The sequence below is a fragment of the Paroedura picta genome, chromosome 5 (assembly GCF_049243985.1).
Source record: "Paroedura picta isolate Pp20150507F chromosome 5, Ppicta_v3.0, whole genome shotgun sequence".
In the NCBI taxonomy this organism is placed as follows: domain Eukaryota; kingdom Metazoa; phylum Chordata; class Lepidosauria; order Squamata; family Gekkonidae; genus Paroedura; species Paroedura picta.
The window spans coordinates 33,328,381-33,351,701 of record NC_135373.1 but is presented as its reverse complement, the minus strand read 5'-3'; the positions used below and the strand labels follow the sequence as shown (position 1 = coordinate 33,351,701).

At 47.3% G+C, this 23,321-nt stretch overlaps 1 protein-coding gene across 1 annotated transcript in view; it reads left to right on the top strand.

Annotated features, from left to right (window-relative positions):
* SERINC2 (serine incorporator 2) overlaps positions 1-22,582 on the top strand; it is a 28,255-nt gene extending 5,673 nt beyond the window's left edge. The window contains exons 2-10 of the mRNA XM_077337137.1: positions 953-1,114; positions 1,825-2,012; positions 4,075-4,154; positions 6,116-6,253; positions 8,860-9,029; positions 10,159-10,249; positions 11,988-12,132; positions 15,091-15,303; positions 21,939-22,582. Coding sequence (XP_077193252.1) covers positions 953-1,114; positions 1,825-2,012; positions 4,075-4,154; positions 6,116-6,253; positions 8,860-9,029; positions 10,159-10,249; positions 11,988-12,132; positions 15,091-15,303; positions 21,939-22,077 — 1,326 coding nt within the window. The 3' untranslated portion in view covers positions 22,078-22,582. The remainder of the gene's footprint in view (positions 1-952; positions 1,115-1,824; positions 2,013-4,074; positions 4,155-6,115; positions 6,254-8,859; positions 9,030-10,158; positions 10,250-11,987; positions 12,133-15,090; positions 15,304-21,938) is intronic.
* Positions 22,583-23,321: the final 739 nt, after the last annotated feature.

Here is a 23,321-nt window from a genome sequence, read left to right as displayed (position 1 = left end):
GAGACACACTTTTGACACGTTCTCTTCATTTTCCAGGTTTTTTTTGGAGAAGGTTGTTTTTTTGGTTGTAGTTTAGTTGCCCTAATGTTCTGCTTCTTCACCTATTTGAGGGTTAACACATGATGCAGAATCTCTAGTGTGGTCAGGTGCTGTTCTAATTGTTATACAAAAGTGTTACAGCTTGTGGTCACCTCCAATGTCTCTCTTGAGCGAGCCAGCTGGGTGTAGTGGGTAAGAGCCCTGGCCTCTAATCTGGTGAGCAGGGTTTGATTCTCCACTTCTCCACTTGCAGCCAGCTGGGGGACTTTGGGCCAGTCACAGAGCTGTTCTCACAGAGCAGTTCTGTTAGAGCTCTCTCAGCCCCACCTACCTCTCAGAGTGTCTGTTGTGAGGAGAAGGAAAAACTTTGAGACTCCTTAGAGTAGTGAAAAGCAGGATATCAAAATCGACTCTTCTTCTAATCTGAAGTAGGATAGAAACATCTTTAGCTGGAGTCTCTCGGGAACTCTATGGTTTTTAAAATGACTCTATGGTTTTTTAAATGTTGCGGAGTCTTGTTTTGTATTAGGATTAATGTCCATAATGGTTTTAATGGGGTCTTTAATGGGGCTTTTAACACGGACAAACTGTAACCTGCCTCGAGCCAGTTGTGAGAGTGGCAGGCAGTAAGTCCAAATAATAAATAAATAAATAAGGATTTGACTTGGATGGGTCTCAGCTTTTGCTCATTATCAAGCTGACTGAAAATCTATGAAAGATCATTTTATGAGATCTCAGCTCATTCTTTAGCTCCTCCAGCATGAAAGCCAGGGATGGGATTGTACTATGGGATGGAACTTGATTGTACTATGGGATGGAACTTTAGAAACTGAGTGAAGCGTTTGTTGGCCATTCCCCTGGCGTGTTCCCATGAGCTCTTAATAGATGTACTCCATTGTTCTTTCCACGCCAGGTGTCTTGCCTCTGTGGCTCCGCCCCTTGCCTCTTATGCGGCTGCTGCCCTTCTACAAAGAACTCCACCATAACCCGGCTGTGTTTCACCTTGTTCCTGTTCCTGGGGACCTTGGTCTCGATTATCATGATCATTCCTGGCGTAGAGGCTGAACTGCACAAGGTAACTCATGTCTTACTCATATACCCACATCCCCAAGAAGGATGAAATTACAAAAGAAACTGGGTGATATAGGCCATGTCTGTTTAGGGAACTTCCACCTGATCCAGCTTCACTTTTGCTGGTGCAAGTGATGGGGAAGGACTTGGCCCAAGGATACATCCTGTACCTGCTGTCCTGTTTCAGTGGACTCTAAAGTGGTAGCATGCCAGAAATCTATAATGCAGCATTGCCCTGGTGGCCAAACGCTGGCTCTCCAGATGTCCATGGATTACAATTCCCATGAGCCCCTGCTGTTGGCAGGGGCTCATGGGAATTGTAGTCCGTGGACATCTGGAGAGCCAGAATTTGGCCACCCTTGTAATAGATGTAACTCAGTATTTCCCATAATGGCTTATTAAGGGTAACGTCAAGAAAGGCCCTTGACTTCTTTACCCTGTTCATTGGTCCTTCAGGGCAACTGGTTGGCCATAGAGAGTTGGTGGTTTAGGTAGACCACTGGTCTGACCCAGCAGCTCTGTTCCTGTGAATTTAAACAAGAAACTGGGAGCGTGCAGAATTGCATGGGGAGGGTCTTCTGTCCTGGAGACATCTACTGTAAGTCACACTGTTAACTTCTAGTGAATTGTGACATGTATCAGTGCTGTTAAGCAACCAAGGAAGGACCAAGCAGTGTCTAGGGGCCATCTTGACGTTCTTTATCCTTCTACCAGCTTCCTGGGTTCTGCGAGGGAGGTGCTTCGATTCTGGGCACCGACGGGAAGGTCAACTGCAAGTCCTTCTTGGGTCATAAATCTGTGTACCGCATGTGCTTTGCGACAGCAGCCTTCTTCTTCCTGTTTGCCTTGATGATGGTCTGCGTACGGAGCAGCAAAGATCCACGGGCATCCATACAGAATGGGTGAGGTGGCTAGCCCTGGGGGCACCCTGTGACAGGGACTCACTGCATCCCAAAGGGTTCATGTCAGTTGGAAGGAAGGGGTGGGAACAAGACCCACACTGGTTCAACTGCATGTGAAGTTGAGACAAGTTTTTGTATTAATCCACCATCTTGTTTTTACTTATTCTGTGGATTTATTGTTACTGTTGAGATATTTTAAATGGCTGTGTTTTATAGGTAGGTGTTGTATTATGTGTGTTGTGAACCAGTGTGAGCCGGCAGGCCTGGGAGCATCGGTATACAAATTAAATAATGAATGAATGAATGAATGAAATATCATAGAACCATAGATTTGGAAGGGGCCATACAGGCCATCTGGTCCAATTCCCTGCTCAATGCAGGATCAACCTAAAGCATCCAGAATAAGGATCTGTCCAGCCGCTGCTTGAAGACTGCCAGGGAGGGGGTGCTCACCGCCTCCTTGGGCAGCCCATTCTACTGCTGAACTAATCTGAAAGATGCAGACATCCCTAAAAGAGTCAGTCAGGACTCTTAAGAATCAACATGGTCCTGCCAGGATTTTCTGTGGTTGTCCCTCAGTCCCAAACCCAACTCAACCATTTCTGTTTGTATGCACCTTTATGCATATCTGAATTTTGTCATTGTCATTGCCTTCTGTTTGTATAGATTTAATATACTCAGTGATTTTCTGAATGCCATTGTTAGTGTTTATATTTGCACACAGTGGCTTTGCGTCGGTTTTTCTCCTGTTTCGCATACTGTGTACCCCCTTCTTTTGATTCTCTTTAACGTTCTGCTCTCTGCAGTCTGTCGAGAGGCAGGCCATCGCTGTATTCCTTCAGCTGCAAAACCTGAAGGCTGAACTTTGCAACCAGGCAACGGGGAGTGTTAGATGTCTCCGTGTTAGAGAGCTCCATTCCTTTCCGGAAATAGATGCAAATGAGACAGGAATAAATCACCCCTCCAAATAAAATCCTGTCTAACTGTTGGCAGCTGCAGCAGTTCCCCATCCCTGAGCAAGCTTCCTTTTTTCCTCTGAGCGTGCTGGAGAAAGACAGTCTTGGTCCTTGATAGTCTTGGACATTAGACAAGCAAAAGTGCTCAGGACTGCCCTGTGTTACGTCCAGCTCTGCTACCAGCTGTCACTTGCAGGCATCATTCTGATGTTGATGCAAAGGGCAATAGCTCTCTGATGCTTCCATGCGGTTACCTTAAGGCAAAATAATAACTATTTGTGTAGCCTGTGCTTGTGTGTGTACATATGTATGAGTATGTGCATGTATCTATATTGTGCCAAAAGTGGTTTATTCTAGTAGCCCATGCAGCAAGTGCTACGGGTTCCAGGAGCCCCACAGTGCTGTACAGTTAGGGGGCTTTCACACTGTGGTTGTTAGGGGTCTTCACATTTCTGTGCAAAAGACTGAAAAAAAGGGTGATACACATGCTCTGTTAGCAACTGAGCACGCTCATCGCTCATTGGGCATGTGTGTGGACCACAGGCCGCAAAAGCACAAAGCTCGATATTGGGGCATTGGGCCTGTGTGTCCCGCCAAGACTTGAGAAATGTTTTCGGCAAATTGAAGCTGTCCGTTGCTTCCCGAGTTCCAGTTGTCCCAAGGGCAGCACCAGGTGTGCTCTGCTAAAGGTCCCACAAACCCTTAGACTGACTCTGGGGCTGTGGGCCCCACAAATCCTCAAACTGGGCCTGTATTGTGTATCTTTACTGTCATTTTCCACCCCAAAGCTTCCCTTCCTCCCTACATTGGCTTTGCAACAGCCCTAAAAGGTAGGTTAAGGCAAGGGTGTGAGTGATTGGCCCAAGGTTACCCCAGGAGTTTTATATGGCAGAGTGGGGGGTTGGTCTCAGATTTCACCAGTCCTAATCAGGTACTCAAACCACTACGATGGTTCTCAGTGACCCATCCTTAGAATCAACCCCATAAGGTAGGTAAGGAACTCTGTCTCCCTTTTGCTGTTCAGAGGGTAAGGCTGTGAGAGAGCTGGCTTGCAAAAGGCCAAGTCTGAACTGGAGAATAACCCTTTCTTCTCTTGTCCACTCCAGGTTCTGGTTCTTCAAGTTCCTGATCCTGATCGGCATAACCGTGGGGGCCTTCTACATCCCTGATGGCTCGTTTACGTCTGGTAAATGGAGCAACATGGAAACTTGGACCTGAGCATTGTTATGCTACAATGCCAAGTCATTGTGTTTACCCTTCTGCGTAAGGTTGGGCTGGGTGGTTTTCACCAGGAAGGAGGGCGGACTGTTGCCAGACACGGAAGCCTTCCCTTCCGCAAGTTAATAGCCCGGTCCGAGATCCTCTCTTGGCATCCAGGCATTCACCGCGTCCTCTTGCAATCCCTTTTCCGCCCTCATTTAATGCTGGCAGGAGCAGGAAGTTACTTTGTTCTGGTTCCAAGCGGAATGCATCAGTCGGATTTGCATAATGCTTTCTTCTGGGTGGTGGCTCTCACACAGTTCCTGCTGATGGGGAACTAAAAGCGCAGAAGGTTAAGTCATTGCCCCTGAGACTGATGTCAGTTCTTGATTAAATGACCCCCATTTGTGGAGCAGTTGGTGGACACTGTGCTGGGCAGATTGTTGTGAAAAGGCTAAAGGGCTCCCTCCTAACATGGGGCTGAACCTCTTGTCCCTTGAACTGTAGGACAGTCCCTTCTGGTTTGCTGAGTCTTGATTCTTGGTACAAACACATGTAGTGTCCATGTACATCTTGCTCTGCAGTACTCCCTTGTGAACTTGGGTGAACATACGAAGCTGATTGATACTCAGACTGATGGTGGCCCTCCAGAATCTCAGAAGCCTTTCCACATCACCCAATGCTGGATTTTTAAACCAGAGATGCCGGGATTGAGCCTGGAGCCTTCTTTTTGCCAGATAGATGCTCTACCAGGAGCCACAGCCCAACTTGTGTGTTGCCAAAGGCTTTTGGTTACTCAGCCTCATGAGAAATGTTCAGTCGTCATTTCCCCAGAGGGATCTTTTTATGCTTTTGTGAATAATACTTGGTAGCAAACAATGACTTGGGGCGGATCCAGCCATTGTTTCAGGATCTGTTCCTTTAACAAAGAGCCACATAAGTTGACGAAGGTTCCTTAGGATTCAGACTTTGCTCCGTGGAGTAGAAGAAGTAGGGGCAGGATTCACACATTTCCTTGGTCTTCAAACAAGTAGATCTGAAGAACTGGGGAAATGATTCCTTCTGACTTCTCCAAATGCCTGTGGAATACATCAGTAGATAAGTAGCACAGCACCTGCTTTGCATGCAGGAGGTCCTACATTCAGGTTCAATTTCTGGTGGAAATAATTGGCTAGTAGTGGACCCTGGAGAGCCCCTGTCAGCCAGAGAAGACAAGGTTGACCATAAAAGACCAAGGATCTGCCTTGATAGAAAATCTGCAGCCTTTTCACACCAGGCATCATGATTCTGAAGCGGATCCCGGCAGTCCTTTGAGCAGTGGTTCTCAGCCTGGGTGTCGAGACCCCTGTGGGGGGTCGAACAACCCTTTCACAGGGGTTGCGGCAGGGCGGGCAGCTTGGCCAGGGGGTGCACCGCCACTGTTGCCGCTCCTCCTGAAGGCGCCAGCCAATTTAGATACAATTTATAACCAATTTATATACAATCACGAACAATGGAACTTCACGCCATTGGTCAGTTTGGGTTTAATTTCTGTGAAAGAACCCTTGCATAATGTTATGGTTGGGGGTCACCACAACATGAGGGACTGTATTAAAGGGTCGGGGCATTAGGAAGGTTGAGAACCACTGGCTTAGAGAATTAGTTCCCAGACCCAATTTGGGGGCAAGAGAATGCCTCTTTAGACCATTTACGCACTGGGAACTTCCACAAATAGGGGGCAGATGAGGTGCACCAGGCCAAATGCTCTCCCATGTGGGTGCAGGAAGAGGTGGGGCAACCTGCCACGACTAAAACTGCAGCCTGCAGCTCATCCTGAAACCTCCAGTGCATAAATGGCCTTAGTTTGGCCTTAACATAGTGAGCCCCCCCCCCTGCATCTAGAACTTCCTGTGATCATGCATCCTCACATCTCTCTCTCTCCCTCTCCCTCTTTTTCAAATAATCGAGTTTGGTTCTACTTCGGAGTGGTGGGCTCTTTCCTCTTCATCCTCATCCAGCTTATCCTGCTGATAGACTTCGCGCATTCCTGGAGTCAGATCTGGCTGCACAATGCGGACGAAGGCAGCGCCAAGTCCTGGTATGCAGGTCTGTATGGAACACTGATGAGCCATGCTTTGAAAGGGTTGCTGTCAGGCTGGGCTCTGCTGCCTGGCTGGGATTGGACAGCTCTGTTTAGTCCCATCTCAGTGGTTAGTTCCATTTGATGTAAGCTGGCTTGGGTGTTCTATTGTGGCAGAGAGGTGGGTTATAAATGTTTAAAATGTGTAAATGTGGATTAGGCTCCCCCCTCGACACCTTCTCATTTATGCAACTCTGCATTTCCATTCCCCCCCCCTTTATTTTGGCCTGTGTTCTCTCTAGCACTGGGGCCTTCCTTCTCCCTCCTTCCTTCTGCCTTTCAATTTAAATAAATGGGCTACTTTGTTTATGTGAATGATCTGATTACATTTATTTACTTCAGCTATACCTTGCCTTGCTTCCTAACCAGGGGAGGGGGGGAAGCAGCTGACGTTGTTTTTCTCTCCTCTGCTTTAGCCTCACAACAACCCTGTGAGGTAGTTTATTGCATTCAAAACCTTTTTCCTTGGCACCTTTCTGCCTGTTCACGGTTCACAACGTGATGCGCATAAAAACATTTGACCAATCTAAAAACACTTGAAATGATAAAATAATTCAATAAAACAACACAAACAAATAACTGTGCCAAAAGAAACAAAAAAAATACTCACCTGCTGCCAGAAGATAAAGGGATGAATCTCTCAGGTTTGGAGGGGGGGGGGATCCCAAGTTTTGGTGCCGACACAAAGAAGGCCCTTTTTTAGGTCACCAGCCATCCAGCCTCAGGTGGCAGGACAACCAAAGCAGGGCCTCAGAAGATGTCTGAGAGCAAGTGACTGGCCCAAGGTCAGCTGACAAACTTCCATGGCAGAGGTGTGATTAGAACCCAGCACTCTAAGCACTGGGTCTCCTTGTTCCTTCTGTTCAGTGCATATTAGACAGCTGAGATAGTCAGGGGAAGGCAGCAGAATGTAGCGGTTGAAATAGGATCCGGGAACCTGGGTTCAAACTGCTCCTACACCATGAAGCTTCCTTGGCTGGTAGCTGTCACTCTCTGTGTAGCCTACCTCACAGGACGCTTCTGTGGATAAAGTGGAGGACTACTGTGAATTCGGAGAGATTGGGTGCTGTGGAGCACATCGGAGGATCCCTGAGACCATGATGATGGGCAATGCAATGCGCCTGAAGGTTGGAGAGGCAGGAGATGGGTTTCAGCCTGGCGGTAACCATTTGCTTACCTGCCGGAGACAGGATGGAAGGTGCTAGGAAAGATGACCTGGGATGTGGAGATGGGTGCTGTAACCTGTAACCTGACTGGCAAAGAGTTTTTGGGGATATTTCCCATGAGGGGAAAGAGCCCTAAATCTGGATTGGGAAGAGGTCCTGCTCAAGAAGGCAGGAAGGTTTAAATGTTGGCATCTTTGTTGAATTGTCAAAGGCTTTTATGGCCAGAGTCAACTGGCTGTTATGGGTTTTCTGGGCTGTGTGGCCAAGGTCTGGTTGTTTTAGTCCCTGATGTTTTGCCAGTAACTGACATGAAGAGATTCCCATCTTGCCATGTCCTACCTCTGAAGATTCCAGCTACAGTTACTGGCAAAATGTCAGGGGCTAAAATTACCAGACCATGGCAACACAGCTCGGAAAATCCACAACAGCATTCCTTCCTTCCTTCCTTCCTTCCTTCCTTCCTTCCTTCCTTCCTTCCTTCCTTCCTTCCTTCCTTCCTTCCTTCCTTCCTTCCTTCCTTCCTTCCTTCCTTCCTTCCTTCCTTCCTTCCTTCCTTCCTTCCTTCCATTTGCTCCCCCAGAGGTAACTGTATTGGAGCTTAGCTAGACTTATGTTTTTTTCTATTTTCTTCCTTAGATCTGTCATTGGTAGATATGACTGCTATTTTACACGTGTATCTTCTAGCTTAATTTTTAGTAATACAGCTTCTTTCCTGGTTAACAAAGAATACTGATTTGGATCCTATCCACATGTCTAGACTATTAATGCATGCTAAGAACACACATGCACGGTGTGTGTGGGGGGGTAGGAAATGCCAGGCCACCTGGTCAGGGTGGTGGTCCCCCACTTTCAGGCCACACCTCCACCCCAGTTAATCCTCCCAAAAGAGAAGAATGCTGAAAATTAACATGCTATGTCTGCATGGCCCAGAAGTGACGTAAGGATGTTGGAGGGGGTGACGCTCTGGTTTTTGGGCAAAACTCTATGGTAGATGCTAATTCTACCATAGAGTTTTCTCCCTAAAAGCCAGAGCGTTGCCCCTGTCCTGATGTGCCTGTATCACGTCTGGGTCACACAGCCATGTCACATTAACTTCTGGCATCCCTTCTCACTCCCAGTAAATACACCCCCTCTCCCCTGCCAGCAGCACTGGGGGAGGGGACCTGACAACCCACTTTATCCTCACTCAGAGGCAGCCTTATCAGAGTACCCAGAGATGCAAAGAGGGAACATGCCTTTACATGCATGTGTGTAGGATTGCAACACGCATATGAGAACACACATACCCAGGGTAGGCTTGTTACAGGGGCAACCATGCAGACTGTCCATGGTTGTTAAAGCTGGTTTTTTAGACACTCTGGAAACACTTCTCTGTAACTGCCAGTCTCTCTCTCTCTCTTTTCCAGCCCTCTTCTTCTTCACCTTCCTCTTCTACGCCATTTCCATCGCAGCTGTGGTGCTCCTGTATGTGTATTACACGAAACCAGACGGGTGTACCCCGAACAAAGTGCTTATCAGCCTCAACCTCATCTTCTGTGTGGTGGTCTCTGTGCTGTCCATCTTGCCCAAGATCCAGGTAAGGGACCCTTGGGATCCCGTCCTATATTTATATGGACTGTTGGTTATTAAGCTGCCTTCGGTGGCCTTGTGGGTGTTTTGACCACTTCAGTTTCAAGTGGTCTTTTTGTTCTGTGGTGGAAGGGATGTTGGAGGAATCTCTGACATGTCTAGGGATGGGCTCACCTGTATTACCAGAGGTCAGAGCTGCTACCATTGGGCAACTATAGAGAAGGAAGGAATTACTAGAGAAGAAAGGAACTGAAGAGGAAGAAAACTGTAGAGAAGGAAGGGAGTTCCCCCAGCCATGTGGGACAGCAATGTCCCCAAAAGAGCATTATGGTTGGCAGACCAGAATTTGCTCAGAGTCCCTGGTCCCAAAGAAGTGAAACTGGCCTCAACCCAGAACAGGGCTTCTTCAGCTCTGGCCTGGTGGAATGCTCTGCCAATCAAGATCAGGGCCCTGCGGGACCTCAGTCAGTTCCCCAGAGCTTGTAGGACAGAGCTATTCCACCAGGCCTACGGTTGAGGCCGGGAAGATAACACCCAATAGCATCACATCGTCTGGCCTCCCTCGGGAAATGTCTGATAGAATCTGAAGAGCTGATTCATCAACCCAAAGAAAGAAATCCTCCTCAATGATGATATCACCTGGCAGAGGCATGGATTGTAAAATGTTATTTTACTGTATGTTATTTATAGCTGTATTTTACTGCTGTTACCTGTCCTGAGCCTCACAGGAAGGGCAGGCTACAGGAATAAAGATTATAATAATTATGTGACGACATTGGCAGGGGCACACTGATGTCACTGGAAATGTGCTGTCATCCCTCCCCATGTGCCTGGGAGTGGCGCCAATGGGTTGCCAGGGATGCTCTTGCCTTTGAGTAACAACTCTGTGGTTAACCGCAGAGCTTTGTCCAAAGGCCAGGGGCATGCTGAGGTAGCTTCCAGACAGATGGGCAGGGTTGATGTCAGCACACCTTGCACAGTTTGATGTCTCTGAAGTGTGTGTCCAAAAGGAAGAGCTGGATGGAATCTTCTTGGAAACAGGCTTCAATAGTTGAGCTCAGTGTCCCTCTCTAAGCAGCGGGTCGGTCTGTGCTGGGTCAGGTCCAAGGTTTTAATGGGACCCATCTTCTCCACAGGATGCTCAGCCCCACTCCGGCCTGCTGCAGGCTTCTATCATCACCCTCTATACCATGTTCGTCACCTGGTCGGCCCTTGCCAATGTCCCAGGTAAGTTGCCTGCCTACTTGCCCTTAAGGACCTCTTCCTCTTTTTGCTTCGTATCTGCTGAGGCCATGTCCAGAGGCAGTGGTCAAACCGCCGAGCCAGCAAGTCTTTGCCTTTCCAGCAGCAGCACCTTGCCTGCAGGCTGCCCTTTCCCCTAGGGCAGTGGTTCTCAACCTTCTTAATACTGTAACCCTTTAATACAGTTCCGCATGTTGTGGTGACCCCCAACCATAAAATTAGGCAAGTGCTCTTTCACATAAATTAAATCGAAACTGATCAATGGCATGAAGATCCATTGTTCATGATGGTATATACATTGTTTTTTCCCCTGGGGTTTCTCAGTTCAGTTCTGCCTCTTGTCCCACCATGCCGAACTCACTCTTTTCCGCTGCTCCAAACAGACGAACGCTCTATCTCGATCTACCCCGCAAGGCTGTTGTGTGGATGGGGCCCTCCTGGCCAAGCTGCTTGCCCTGCCGTGACCCCTGTGAAAGGGTCATTCAACCACCAAAGGGGTCCCGACCTCCAGGTTGAGAACCACTGTCCTAAGGGGTTCCCCTGGCATCTGCTCTGTTTTAGGCATTAGGCCAAAGCATTCCCTTTAAAAAAATATCCATGTTTTTAATGGGAGTTGTTCTTTGATGTTATTTTTATAATCTGCTTCTGGCATGGATGGTTTTATGAGGCTTGCTTAATGATAAGTTTATGTTCTTCTTTAGTTAGATGTTTTCATGCTGGGTTTTGGACAATTAATTTTATGATAATACTAGTAGTGAAGCCCATTTTAAAAATAGATGGTGGCCCGTTCTCAGTGGTAGGAAGAAGAAGAGGATTTGGTCCTTATATGACGCTTATCTCTACCTGAAGGAGTCTCAGAGAGGCTTACAGTCGCCTTCCCTTTCTTCTCCCCACGACAGACACCCTGTGAGGGAGGTGAGGCTGAGAGAGCCCTGATATTATTGAAGAAGAAAAGTTGGTTCTTATATGCCTCTTTTTTCTCTCCAAAGGAGTCTCAAAGTGGCTTACAGTCACCTTCCCTTTCCTCTCCCCACAACAGACACCCTGTGAGGTGGGTGAGGCTGGGAGAGCCCTGATATCACTGCTCGGTCAGAACAGCTTTATCAGTGCTGTGGCGAGCCCAAGGTCACCCAGCTGGCTGCATGTGGGGGAGCTGCTGCAAGCTTCTATCCGGCTCACCAGATTAGACATCCACACCACTACACCAAGCAGGCAAGGGCGAGGAGAGTGGCAGGGATGGGGTGGAATGCCTCTGCTGGGTTCTGTCTCTGCTGACAGTGACCAGGAGGCCAGGAATATTGGTGCAACTGGGGTGGAGTGGGGTAGAGGGTGCTTGGGTGGCAATCCACAGCTCCCCAGTTTACCTAGTGCTGGCTCTTCCTCTTCCTGGTAAGTGCCAGGAAGTGGCACCAAGGAGGAGGATGGGGGCGCTTAAGAATTCTGAATGACCCTCTGTGGGAGAGTGCCCTCACCCTATTGCGGACATGTTGCTCAGTGAGGGCACTTGAGAGATAGGGGATTGAACCTGGGACTTTCCAGGAGCAAAGCAGATACTTTACCCTCTGAGCCATGGCCTGCCCCATTGTTTTAAGCTCTTTGAAGGGAGAAGAGGAGGAGGAGGACATTAAAATATGAACCTGGCTGCTTTCAGGGCTCTGGTCAGGCACATGATGGTTGGTTCTTCAGTTGTAATTAAAAAAAAATTTCTTGGTCTTGTTCTTAGAAAAAGATTGTAATCCAACCCTTCTGATACGAGGGGAGAACAGCAGCACAACAGCCGTGCCAGATGGTGGACAGATGACACAATGGTGGGATGCTCCGAGCATTGTGGGATTGGTGATATTTGTCCTTTGCACGTTCTTCATAAGGTGAGAATCTCTGTTTTCCTGGACTGCTTCCAGGCTCTGGAATATCAGAGCTAACCTACGTGTGGTTCAGTTTTGCATGCTGAGTGTCCCAAGTTCAATCCCTGGACTGTCTACAGAAGGGTATCTGGTTGCAGGTGATGGGTAAGACCTTCTCTACCTGAGGTCCTATATGGGCCACTTCCAGTTGAGTTGGTTAGACTTAGCAAGTGAAACCAACGATTACATCATAAGAACCTAAAAAGAGCCCTGCTGGATTAGACCAGTGGTCCATCTGGTCCAGCATCCTGTCTCACACAGTGGCCAGACAGTTCCTCTGTGGGGCCAATAACAAGGCATAGCGGTCAAGGCCTTCCCCTCTGCTGTTTAGAGGTTTACTGCCTCTGAATGTGGAGGTTCCCTTTAGCCACCATGGCAAGTAGCCACTGATAGACCTCTCCTGCATGAATCTGTCTAATCCCCTTTTAAAGCTGTCTGCCCCTGTAGCCATCAATATATCCTCTGGCAGTGAATGCCACCTTTTAATCACTTCCTGTGGCAAGAAGTATTTCATTTTGTCTCCTTTGGATGCCCTTGGTTTTTTTGAGAGTGGGAGAAAATTTCCCTTTGCCAACTCTTTCCACCCCATACATAATTGTATAAATCTCTACCCCCCCCAACCCAGTCATGTCTTCTCTAAACTGAAAAATCTATGACTCTCCAACCTTTCCTCATAGGACAAATCCGCCATATCTTTAACCGCTCCTGCGGAGTGGATAAAATAAAGCCCTAAGGGCTATTGGGGAGGAGTTAGGGCAGGCTCTGTCCGTGATAAAAACTCGGAGGGGTGAATCAGGAGCCGCAAAGCGGCTCCTGATTCACCCCTATGAGTGTCACTCAAGGGAGAAGCGGCCAAAGCGCGCCTCCCCATTGGCCACTTGCCCCAGCCTCGCCCACCAGGGGACTCACCGCACCGAAGGCCACACGGCTTTCCGCCACGGTGAGTCCTCATGCCTTCCCATCACCCTAGGCGTCCCTGCGGCGTCCCTGCTCCAATATCACCAATCCCTGCTCCTTTGGGCTGATCCTGCGTTGAGCAGGGGGTTGGACTAGATGGCCTGTATGGCCCCTTCCAACTCTATGGTTCTATGATGCTATGATTCTAAACAGATGGGGAAGTGCAAGGAGGGGAGAAAGGGGAGGGGGAGTGATAAAGCATTGGCAACGCTGTTTGGGGAAAAGAATCCTGAAGGGGGATATTCATTGACTGAATCCAAGCTGTAGCTTCAGTTTGGCTTATTGCTGATAATAGTTACACAGCAGGAGGGTTGGCCCACTCCCCCCCTTTTTCATAGGCACAATGAATGCCGGGAGAAAATAAGGGCACGGTTGAAAGCATTCTTGTACTGAGCTGTCTCCATGGGAGGTACTGAGTGATCTCCGTATAGCTTCCTATCTCCCTCTAGTGCTGATGAGAAGGAAATTCATCCCTAAGGATTTTCCCCCTTAATTTAAAAAAAAGAAGTCACATATTTTCAAGGGAATGTATCTGAGGGACCGCCTGTCTGGATACGTTCCCTCCAAAATGGTTTGTTCTTCAGATGCTAATAAGCTGAGAATCCCCTCTCCCCTGGCCTTGACCCGGGTCATGGCCTTTCAACCCTGGCCCTGGCTTTCTGGAGTGTGCTCCTGGAAGAGGTCAGGGCACTCTCGAAGCTCACTGAGTTCCACAGGGCCTTAGAAACGGAGCTCTTCTGCCAAACCTATGGTTGAGACCAGTCCTCCAGGTCCATCTGATTTGGGCCTCCCTCATTTCAGTTTCATTCTTATTTATATTTCCACCTCTCCTCCCCATTCTATCTTAGGGCTGGGTTATTTTGTTAAGAAGAATAAGAGTTGGTTCTTATATGCCGCTTTTCTCTCCCCGAAGGAGTCTCAAAGTGGTTTACAGTCACCTTCCCTTTCCTCTCCCCACAACAGACACCCTGTGAGGGAGGTGAGGCTGAGAGAGCTCTGATATTACTGAAGAAGAAGAGTTGGTTCTTATATGCCACTTTTCCCTACCAGAAGGAGTCTCAAAGCGACTTACAGTCGCCTTCCCTTTCTTCTCCCCACATCAGACACCTTGTGAGGGAGGTGAGACTGAGGGAGCCCTAATATTACTGCTCGGTCAGAACAGTTGGTTCTTATATGCTGCTTTTCTCTACCTGAAGGAGTCTCAAAGTGGCTTACAATTGCCTTCCTTTCCTTTCCCCGCTTCAGGCACCCTGTGAAGAAGGTGGGGTTGAGAGAGCTCTGACAGAATTGCTCTCAGAATTGCTCTAACAGGACTGTAAGAGGTTGCCACTCTTAACTACACTGACTCTATAATCCAAGTACCGACCCTGCTGATTCCCCCAGATCTGATGAGATTGGGCTGTACTATACTACTCCACACCCCCAGTTCAGAAAGAAATCTCTGCCCCAACAAGAATAATACTCATGTCTAGTAACCTTGTAGAATAGATCAACATTCCCCCCACCCCCAATGGGTAAGCTTCTGTGAGTTAAATGGCATGGTCGCAGCTGACTTATGGATAACCTGTAGGATTTTTAAGACAAGGGACATTTAGATGTGGTTTGACATTGCCAGTTCCCACATTACGACCCTGATATTCCTTGGTGGTTTCCAGGGTGAACCCTGCTTTGCTTCCAAGATCTGATGAGGTTGGGCTAGCCTGGGCTGTCCAGGTCAGGGCAGGTATACATTTCCATGAGTTAAATATCGTAGAGAGTTTTGTTGGTCTAAGACACCACCAGACTTGGATTGGAGCCTCCTATCCATTCACCTACCCACCAGAAAGTGACCTTCCCCAAGAATCTCTCAGGAATCCCGATGGGTAAAATGTGTTGGTTTTTAATGTTACAGGACAAGTGTGTTTGTGTGTGTGGGGGATGTACAAGCTGAGGTACATGGTTATAATTCTCTCTGTTTGCCACCAGCATCCGGTCTTCTGATCATGCGCAGGTGAACAAGATGATGCTGACAGAGGAGAGTCCCGCAATGCTGGGTGGGAGCCCCCCGGCCTTGGAAGACGGGGTACATCAGGCTTATGACAACGAGGAGGATGGAGTGGCTTACAACTACACCTTCTTCCATATCTGCCTCCTGTTGGCCTCCCTCTACATCATGATGACCCTCACCAACTGGTACAGGTGTGTTTGGCCACTGTATGCTGTGAAGGAGCAGGAGCGGGGTAGTTCAGAAAGGATTTGGTGCAGGAATTCTGTAGCGGAAAGGGAGGAGGCTTCACCCCACAGTTCTGCTATTAGGCAGTCTCTTGAGTCCAGAACACAAGGTTTGTGCCTCGTGCTGGGAAATTTCTGGAGAGCCTTGGGTGGGTGCAGTTTGAGGAGGGTACTCAGTGGGGTATAATCCCATAGAATCATCACTGAAAAGCAGAATTGATCTCTGTAGCATGGCATTGGTTGGATTTATAGGCGATCTCTCGAGTCTCCCTGGAGGATGGCCAGCCTACTTGTGCCAATAATTTATTTTTTATTTTATTTATATTGAGACTTTTTATGCCGTCCTTCCCTGAGGACTCAGGGAGACTTACAACTCATTGTTATGGTAAAAAAGTTAAAACATTCATCTTATTGATATGTTCTGGATGAACATTGACCGGCTGAGGGAGGCAGTGCAGGATCGGGGATCATGTGCCCTGGCATTGCCAAGAGTCAGACGCTAGTGAATGGCTGACAACAATGCTCTTGGAAACCAGTGAACATTTATTTCTTGAGTCTAAAGGCACCTTTAAGAACAACAAATTTTTATTCAAGGTTTGAGCTTTTGTGTGCATGCACACTTCCTCAGACAATGAAACAAGAATCATAAGAGTACAGATATAAGGAGAGAATAAATTAGTAGTAAATTAGTAAACAGCGTCACAACAAATATGTAGCATAATAACGAAGAGTGAAGAGTTCCTTGCTAGAATAACAAAGCCAGTCCTTTGGGTTCGATTGCTGTTCACAAAAACATTGGGGGAATAAAACTGTTAAGGTTAGTGATTAACAGCAGCCACTTTCCCAGCTGTGAAAAAAAGTAATTAGAGTTGTTGCTAGCCCCATCCTTCCCAAGCATGGAGGCCTCCCCACAAGTGACAAGCCCTGCTGTGCTTGTTGTCCTGTCCAAAGACCCGAGATAGTTTCTAAATTACATTACATACATACTTACATTACATTACAATCCTGTTGTCTCAAATGAAATTAAGAGGGGATCGTAAGGAATATAGATATAAGAGTTGAATGAGGTTAGTATATGTAGTGAGATAAAACACCAATATCTCTGTTGAGTCCTGGAGATTCCATTGTTCTGAGTGTTGTAGTAACTTGCATCTCCGTAATCTCTCTTTCCAGTCTGTTTTCGAAGTGTCTTTGCAATAAAACAGCTACTTTGAGCTCCCTCATTGAATGTCCTGGATGGTTGAAGTGTTCCCCTACAGGTTTCTCAGTCCTGTGATTTTTGATGTCAGACTTGTGTCAATTTATTCTTTGGTGGAGGGTTTGACCTGTTTGCCCTATGTAGAGAACAGAGGGGTGGTGTTGGCATTTAATGTCATACACAGTGTTAGAAGATGAGCATGAGAATAAGCCTTTGATGGTGTAGGTGATGTAGTTAGGTCCAGTGTTGTCCAAGTGTACATGGCAGCAATAGAAAATTTCTGCCCAAGACTTCATAGAATCATAGAGTGAGTTTGAAGGGACCTCATGGGTCATCTAGTCCACCCCCTGCACTATGCAAGACACTCACAACCCTATTGCTCATCCATTGTAACCTGCCACCCCCTTGAGCCTTCACAGAATCAGCCTCTCTGTCAGATGGCTATCCAGCCTCTGCTTTAAAATTTCCAAACATGGAGAACCCACCACCTCCCGAGGAAGCCTGTTCCACTGAGAAACCGCTCTGTCAGGGTGGACATATATTAATTAGCTTACATTAGTTCTTAATGTAAAACTATACAAGCACATCCAACTCATTAGTATGCACATTTGCTTTAGTCTTTAATAAATAGTAAAATAATATATGTATACCAAAGAATTGTTTTAAAATAAATTTATTTATGATTTATTATCAGTAAATGTTTTGAGTTGTATAAAGGTAAAGGTAAAGGTATCCCCTGTGCAAGCACCGAGTCATGTCTGACCCTTGCGGTGACGCCCTCTAGCGTTTTCATGGCAGACTCAATATGGGGTGGTTTGCCCGTGCCTTCCCCAGTCACTACCGTTTACCCCCCAGCAGCAAGCTGGGTACTCATTTTACCGACCTCGGAAGGATGGAAGGCTGAGTCAACCTTGAGCCGGCTGCTGGGATCGAACTCCCAACCTCATGAGCAAAGCTTTCAGGCGGCTGCCTTACCACTCTGCGCCACAAGAGGCTCTTGAGTTGTATACCTGTTTTATATGCCTTTATACTTGGGGCCACGTAAAAATTTCTGGAGTGAGAAGGGGTCCTGAGTGGGAAAAGCTTGAGAAGCCCTGTGCTAAACAGCATATCAGGCACAGACAACTTTCCCAGGCAGGAAAGTTTTCCTACACAAAAGCACGTGTTGGCTTAGACTCTACAGCAGTGATAGTCAAACTGCGGCCCTCAAGATGTCCATGGACTACATTTCCCATGAGCCCCTGCCAGCATACTCTGTAGAGCAGGGGTAGTCAAACTGCGGCCCTCCAGATGTCCATGGACTACAATTCCCATGAGCCCCTGCCAGCATTTGCTGGAGGGCCGCAGTTTGTCTACCCCTGCTCTACAGAGTATTCTTGTGCTGTGCACCTACAAGGTCTGGGAGGACAGGAGCCCCCAAGCCTCTTGTATGTGAAAAATTACTGGAACATGAAAACTGGGAACAGGTAAACGGATAACGTGAGCACGGCAAGACCATGGGAACAGGTGAGCAGGTAGCCAGTGAGCATGGGACCAGAGTCATGACAGTGCTGGGTGTTGTACGTGAGACTTGGAGATCCGCCTATGGACTCTAATCAAGTAACACCTCCAGGCTACAAGCCTGTTCCTTCTTGGGGAATATAGTTCTGTGCAAAACTGTCTGAACATCTTTGTGATCTGGCCCTTTTATCAACTGGCAATGCATCCATTGTAGCAGGATTATGCCCAAAGTTTATTGGCCCGCATCCATTCTCTCCCCTCCCCTTCCCCGACTTGGTACTTTGAAAATCAGTAGACTAGTCTTTTTGAGGTTGACTTTATCCTTTTTCTCTTTCGGGAGGGGTATTGGTAGAACATTTCTCCTTCCCAAGGATTATCTGTTCATACGGAATTCTTTTGTTTTGGTATTTATTTTGCTTATTTGAAAGGAAGGGGGAAACACTGGTTCTTGCGACTCTGTTTTCGTGGGGTTTGTAGTTTGGAATTGAAAAAAGGGATTGAGTTGTTTGGATTGTTTTACTATGGACCTTTTTGAATGTCAGTAGCTGCCTGGAACTCTTCTGAGCAGGTGGGGTATGAACGGTTCAGAAATAGAAATTCACATACCTGCGGAGAACATGTCGTCCCACTTGACTGTTTCAGAGGAGTCTAGTGGTGTCCTTAGGAGCCACCTCCTCTGCTGAGGGAATGGCCACTGTTTAGGAGCCAGGAAAGTTTATTTCTGAATCACCTCTCTTCACAATCAGGATCACACAGCTGGAAGAGACCACAAAGGGCCATCCAGTGGCAGGTCTTGTTACCCCTCCCCAAGGTTCCTTATCTCCCTGCCACATCGAATTTCTTTTGATTTAAGGAACGAAGAAGTCTTGTGAAGCCATAATTTTTACTTGCTGGGCTATGTTCTGTTACATGCTAAGAGATAAATTAAGGAAAACATGTTTGCTTGGGTAAAAAAACTGTCTTGTCAGTTTGGTCCCAGCAGCAGGTGAGAGAATCTTCTGTTGATCATCACATTTTTATCCCGCCCTTCCTCCTAGGAGGCCTGAACAACCTGGGCAGGGTCCCTCCACTCCACTTTAATCCACACCACAACCCTGTGAGGTCGGCTCAACTGAGGGAGAGAGAGACAACCCTGGCAGGCCTGAAGTCATCCCTTGAGCTTCCATAGCAGATTAGATATCTGAGCCCATGCTGTCACCCCCCCCCTTCCAGTCCTAGTCACATGCTTGGAATAATGATGAGATTCGAACCCATGCCCCCGCTCCTAGTCAGACCCTTCTAATAATCATGGTGTGGTCCTGTGCAATGTGCCCCCTAAACTTCCCAGGTGCAAGCTGCATACTGAGTGACTTTTTTTTTTTAGGCTTGCGATGTTTGGCTTTACCTTATGCTGTTACCAAGGCAACGAACATGGAGCTGTGGTTTAGCTAGGCCATGATTTGAGGAGGAGAGAAAAAGGCCCTCTCCCTGGGTGAACAAATTTTTTTGGGGTGGGAAGGGGGCTCAGTGCTCAAGGATGTTTCCTCCTGAGCCGCTGGGGGGGCCATAGTTTGGATTTTTCAAAACCAGAACTACCTGCCTGGGTCCTGGTATGTCTGCATCCTTGGTTGTAGCTAGGCCTTTCTCACTGCTGTGAGCACCTGGCTATTTATAGCACATGACTTTGCTGTCACATTCCTACCTGCAAACGTGCCAGAGCCGCAGAGCATTTGCTCGTCTCTTAGCAAGCTTGGCAGCGCATGGAAAAGGGGCAGCTAGCATCAGTGTTCTGTTGGTTTGGCGCCACAAGCTCAAACAGCTTTGTTCTCCCTCTTTCTCCCTCTTTCTCTTCCATTCCCTTCCATGCCAAGCTTCAAACACAGCTAGAATAGGCAGTGTGAGCTTGGCTGTCTCCGGTCAGACTCCTACAAAGTAGATAGTTGCCAAAGGGGCAGGAAGGGGAAGTGTGAGAAATGCATCTTGGCTAGAACAGGTGAGGGGTGCTTTACTCTCTCTCGCGGTGATAATCCCATTAATAAAAGTAAGAAATTACTGGGAAAATTTGGCCTCTGTGTGTCGGAATTATTTGGGAAGAAGCACTTTAAAAAAACCTACCTGCAAATATTGCAGGGACAAAAATAACAGTAAAAGGAAGTTTTGTGCAGCTAAGGCAGATGTAGTTCATTGAGACCGGCCATGCTGGTCTCAAATAAAGCTCTGTTCAGACATTGCACCCAAACTGGCATTTGCTTGTGGTATGCTCAGCCACCCTCCTGCAGGCTGCTCAAGAGATTTGGCAAGTCTTCAAACTGAAGGCTGTTTTGTCGTTACATCTTACCATGCTCACCTTAAAGGGAATCACTTTCCCAGTCACTGGGCTTAGAATCCCAGTTGGTGAGAAGAAGGAAATCCAGTTTGCGTCCATATGCAGACTGGACATTGAGGTGCTTACCAGGGAGCCCTGAAGTTCTTTGAGAAGAAAGAGGGAGCTCATGAGCCCCAAACCAAGCCAGCTGAGTCCGTGTTACAAACCCCAGGCTGTTCCTCTGGCCATGCCCGAGGGAACAAGGTGATGCTGATTGTGGGGAAGGAACATTCAAGCTGACCTTTTGGTCCTCTGCTTGTCTTAAGCACAGTGTACCATCAAGTTGTGGTTGTCGCATGGTAACCCCATTAATTTCCACCTCATAGGGCAGGGGTAGTCAAACTGCGGCCCTCCAGATGTCCATGGACTACAATTCCCAGAAGCCCCTGCCAGCATTTGCTGGCAGGGGCTTCTGGGAATTGTGGTCCATGGACATCTGGAGGGCCGCAGTTTGACTACCCCTGTCATAGGGCTTCAGGGCATGAGAGGAGCAGAGATGTCTTGCCATTGTCGGCCTCTGCAGAGCAGCCCGGCTCGCTAAATTAGAAGTCCGCGCTCCTAACCACACCAAGCTGGCTCTCGACATTCCAGAATACCTTTAGGGAGATGCTTTGTGTTGGGATTTTGACTAGTTTTATATACTTGCCAACTATGCCCTAATTTGGGTGGCCTAGAGTAGCCCAGGCTCATGACATTTTGGAAGCTAATCAAAGTTATCCTGGTTTGTATTTGGATGGGAGACCACCAAGGAAGTGCAGGTCTTTACACAGAGGCAGGCCATGGAAAAACCAGCTTTGAATGTCTTTTACTTTGCAACCCGCACCAGGGTCACCACAAGTTATCTGCAACTTGACGGCACTTTCCACCACTGAGTATAGTTGAAACAGATGTTAGATACATTTTGCATTTAATGGCAGGCTATTTTGAATTGATTCTCCTCTCTCCCCCCTCCCCTCCACTTCAAGCAGCATATAACAAGGGCAATGCTTTCTTGGAATTGTTTGCTCAAGGTTTTTCTAACTAGGCATTGAATACGCTCAGTGGCACTCTTTTAGAAAGAAATGTGCCCCCCCCAGCATTGGGAAAATGTTGTAAAACAGCAGCTAAGATTTCAGTTTCTGCTCTAATGTAATCATCAGAGTGTCAGAAAGGATCCAGGAGACCAAGGTTCAAATGCCTCCCCCTCTGTTATGAATGCTTGCAAGGTGACCTCAGATCTATCATCCTCTCTCACCCTCATAAGAGGGTGGTTAGGATAAAGTGGAGCTTCTATTTGGACTATTTTATTAAATTAGGCGGGAGATAAAAAAGAAAAGACTGGAGGCGAGGGGGGCAGAGGGAAGAGGGAATATTGTGTTTGAAACTTCTTTATTTTTCTTTCTCACAAAATAAAAAGATGTATTTTTTTTAAAGGAGGAGGGAAGAACAATGTTGCAAGACACTTAAAGGTCCCATCAGCCAGTAAAATAGAGGTGCTTATAGACCCAGGAGAAGGCTGTAGCTGGGGCTGTCTTAAAAAGATGCAACCCTATCCATTTTGTTCTCTCCTTCCCTCCCCAGACCTGACAGCCATCACCAAGAACTCACCAGCCCATGGACTGCGGTTTGGGTGAAGATCTCGTCCAGCTGGGCTGGACTCCTCCTCTATGTGTGGACACTGATTGCTCCTCTGGTGATGCCAGACAGAGATTTCAGCTGAAAGACATCCCCAAACCCTCCGCAAACAAAAGGGATCTTGTTGCGAGGTGGGAGCCCAAAAGAGGACCCCGGTAGCTTGACTTGGAGGTTAGAACTGGCCTCCGGTCCCTGTGGACTCCCGGCCGCTGTCCTCTTGTTCTTCTACGTTCAGAATTGTGCCTTTTTTCTGCCCTTGGTTTGTATTTCTAAGGACAGCGATGCCAAAAAAAGGATTCTCTGTTGCTTGGGTGAAATGCTGGATGTTTAAGAAAATATAATAGGAGTTGGTTGCCACTGTTGGCAGTGACCTATGGGACATGCTAGGAAATAACTAAGGAAGTCCATAACATTCTGCACGGTCTTTATTGTTGATGAATGTTCAGAAAAATCTTTTAAAAATGTAGCTCTTTTAACGGTAACTCTCTTATACCGATATGCCTTGTTCCCGAAAGCCTTTTATACAAATCTGTGTACCTTTTGATACACGACTTTGAATGGGGAAAAAGATTAAAGTTTTACACTCAAAAGCTGCCTGTTTATTTCAGTCAGCACTACTCAGGCAATGAGACCCAGTACTGGTTGTGGGGGATGAACTCTGTTCTTCCACAAGCAAAAGTATAGATGTTATATATTTAGAAATGAAGCAAAAATGAGGCTCCAGTGGCATCTTCAAAGACGCTTTCACACATCCTGAACCAGGCACTTTAAATCCACTTTCAAGGCACTTTACAACTGCACTTTATAGCGTGGAACAGCAAAATCCACTTGCAAAAGATTGCTGAAGTATATTGTAAGTTTATTCGTGCGTGTGTGTGTGATATGCACTTTAAATCTACGTTCAATGCACTTTAATGGCTGTTTGCATGGGGGTTTGGCCATGTCACACTAGAAAAATCCAGTTGCAAAATGCATTGAAAGTGGGTTGAAAGTGATTTGTTTTCTCCTTGCTAGTCTTTAAAGTGCTGCTGGCATCCTGGGGTTTGCTACTGTGGACTTTCATGGCCACCCACCTGGAATTATTTGGGAATGGAGAAAGGGTGGCTCTGATGTACACAATGTGTCAGGGATTGAGGAGATGGCATTCAAGGTTTTTAACAATAGAGCTGTCTAGTATTGAGGCCTTCTCCTGAACTGCCAAATCCTGGCTGCCTTCCATCCCCCAATTGTGGCATTCCTGGAGGGAATAGGCCAGGGCATCATTCTCTTACGATCCTTTTCACCCCATTGACGCTGGATGACCAGAAAAGGGGAGGGAGCTTCTGGCCT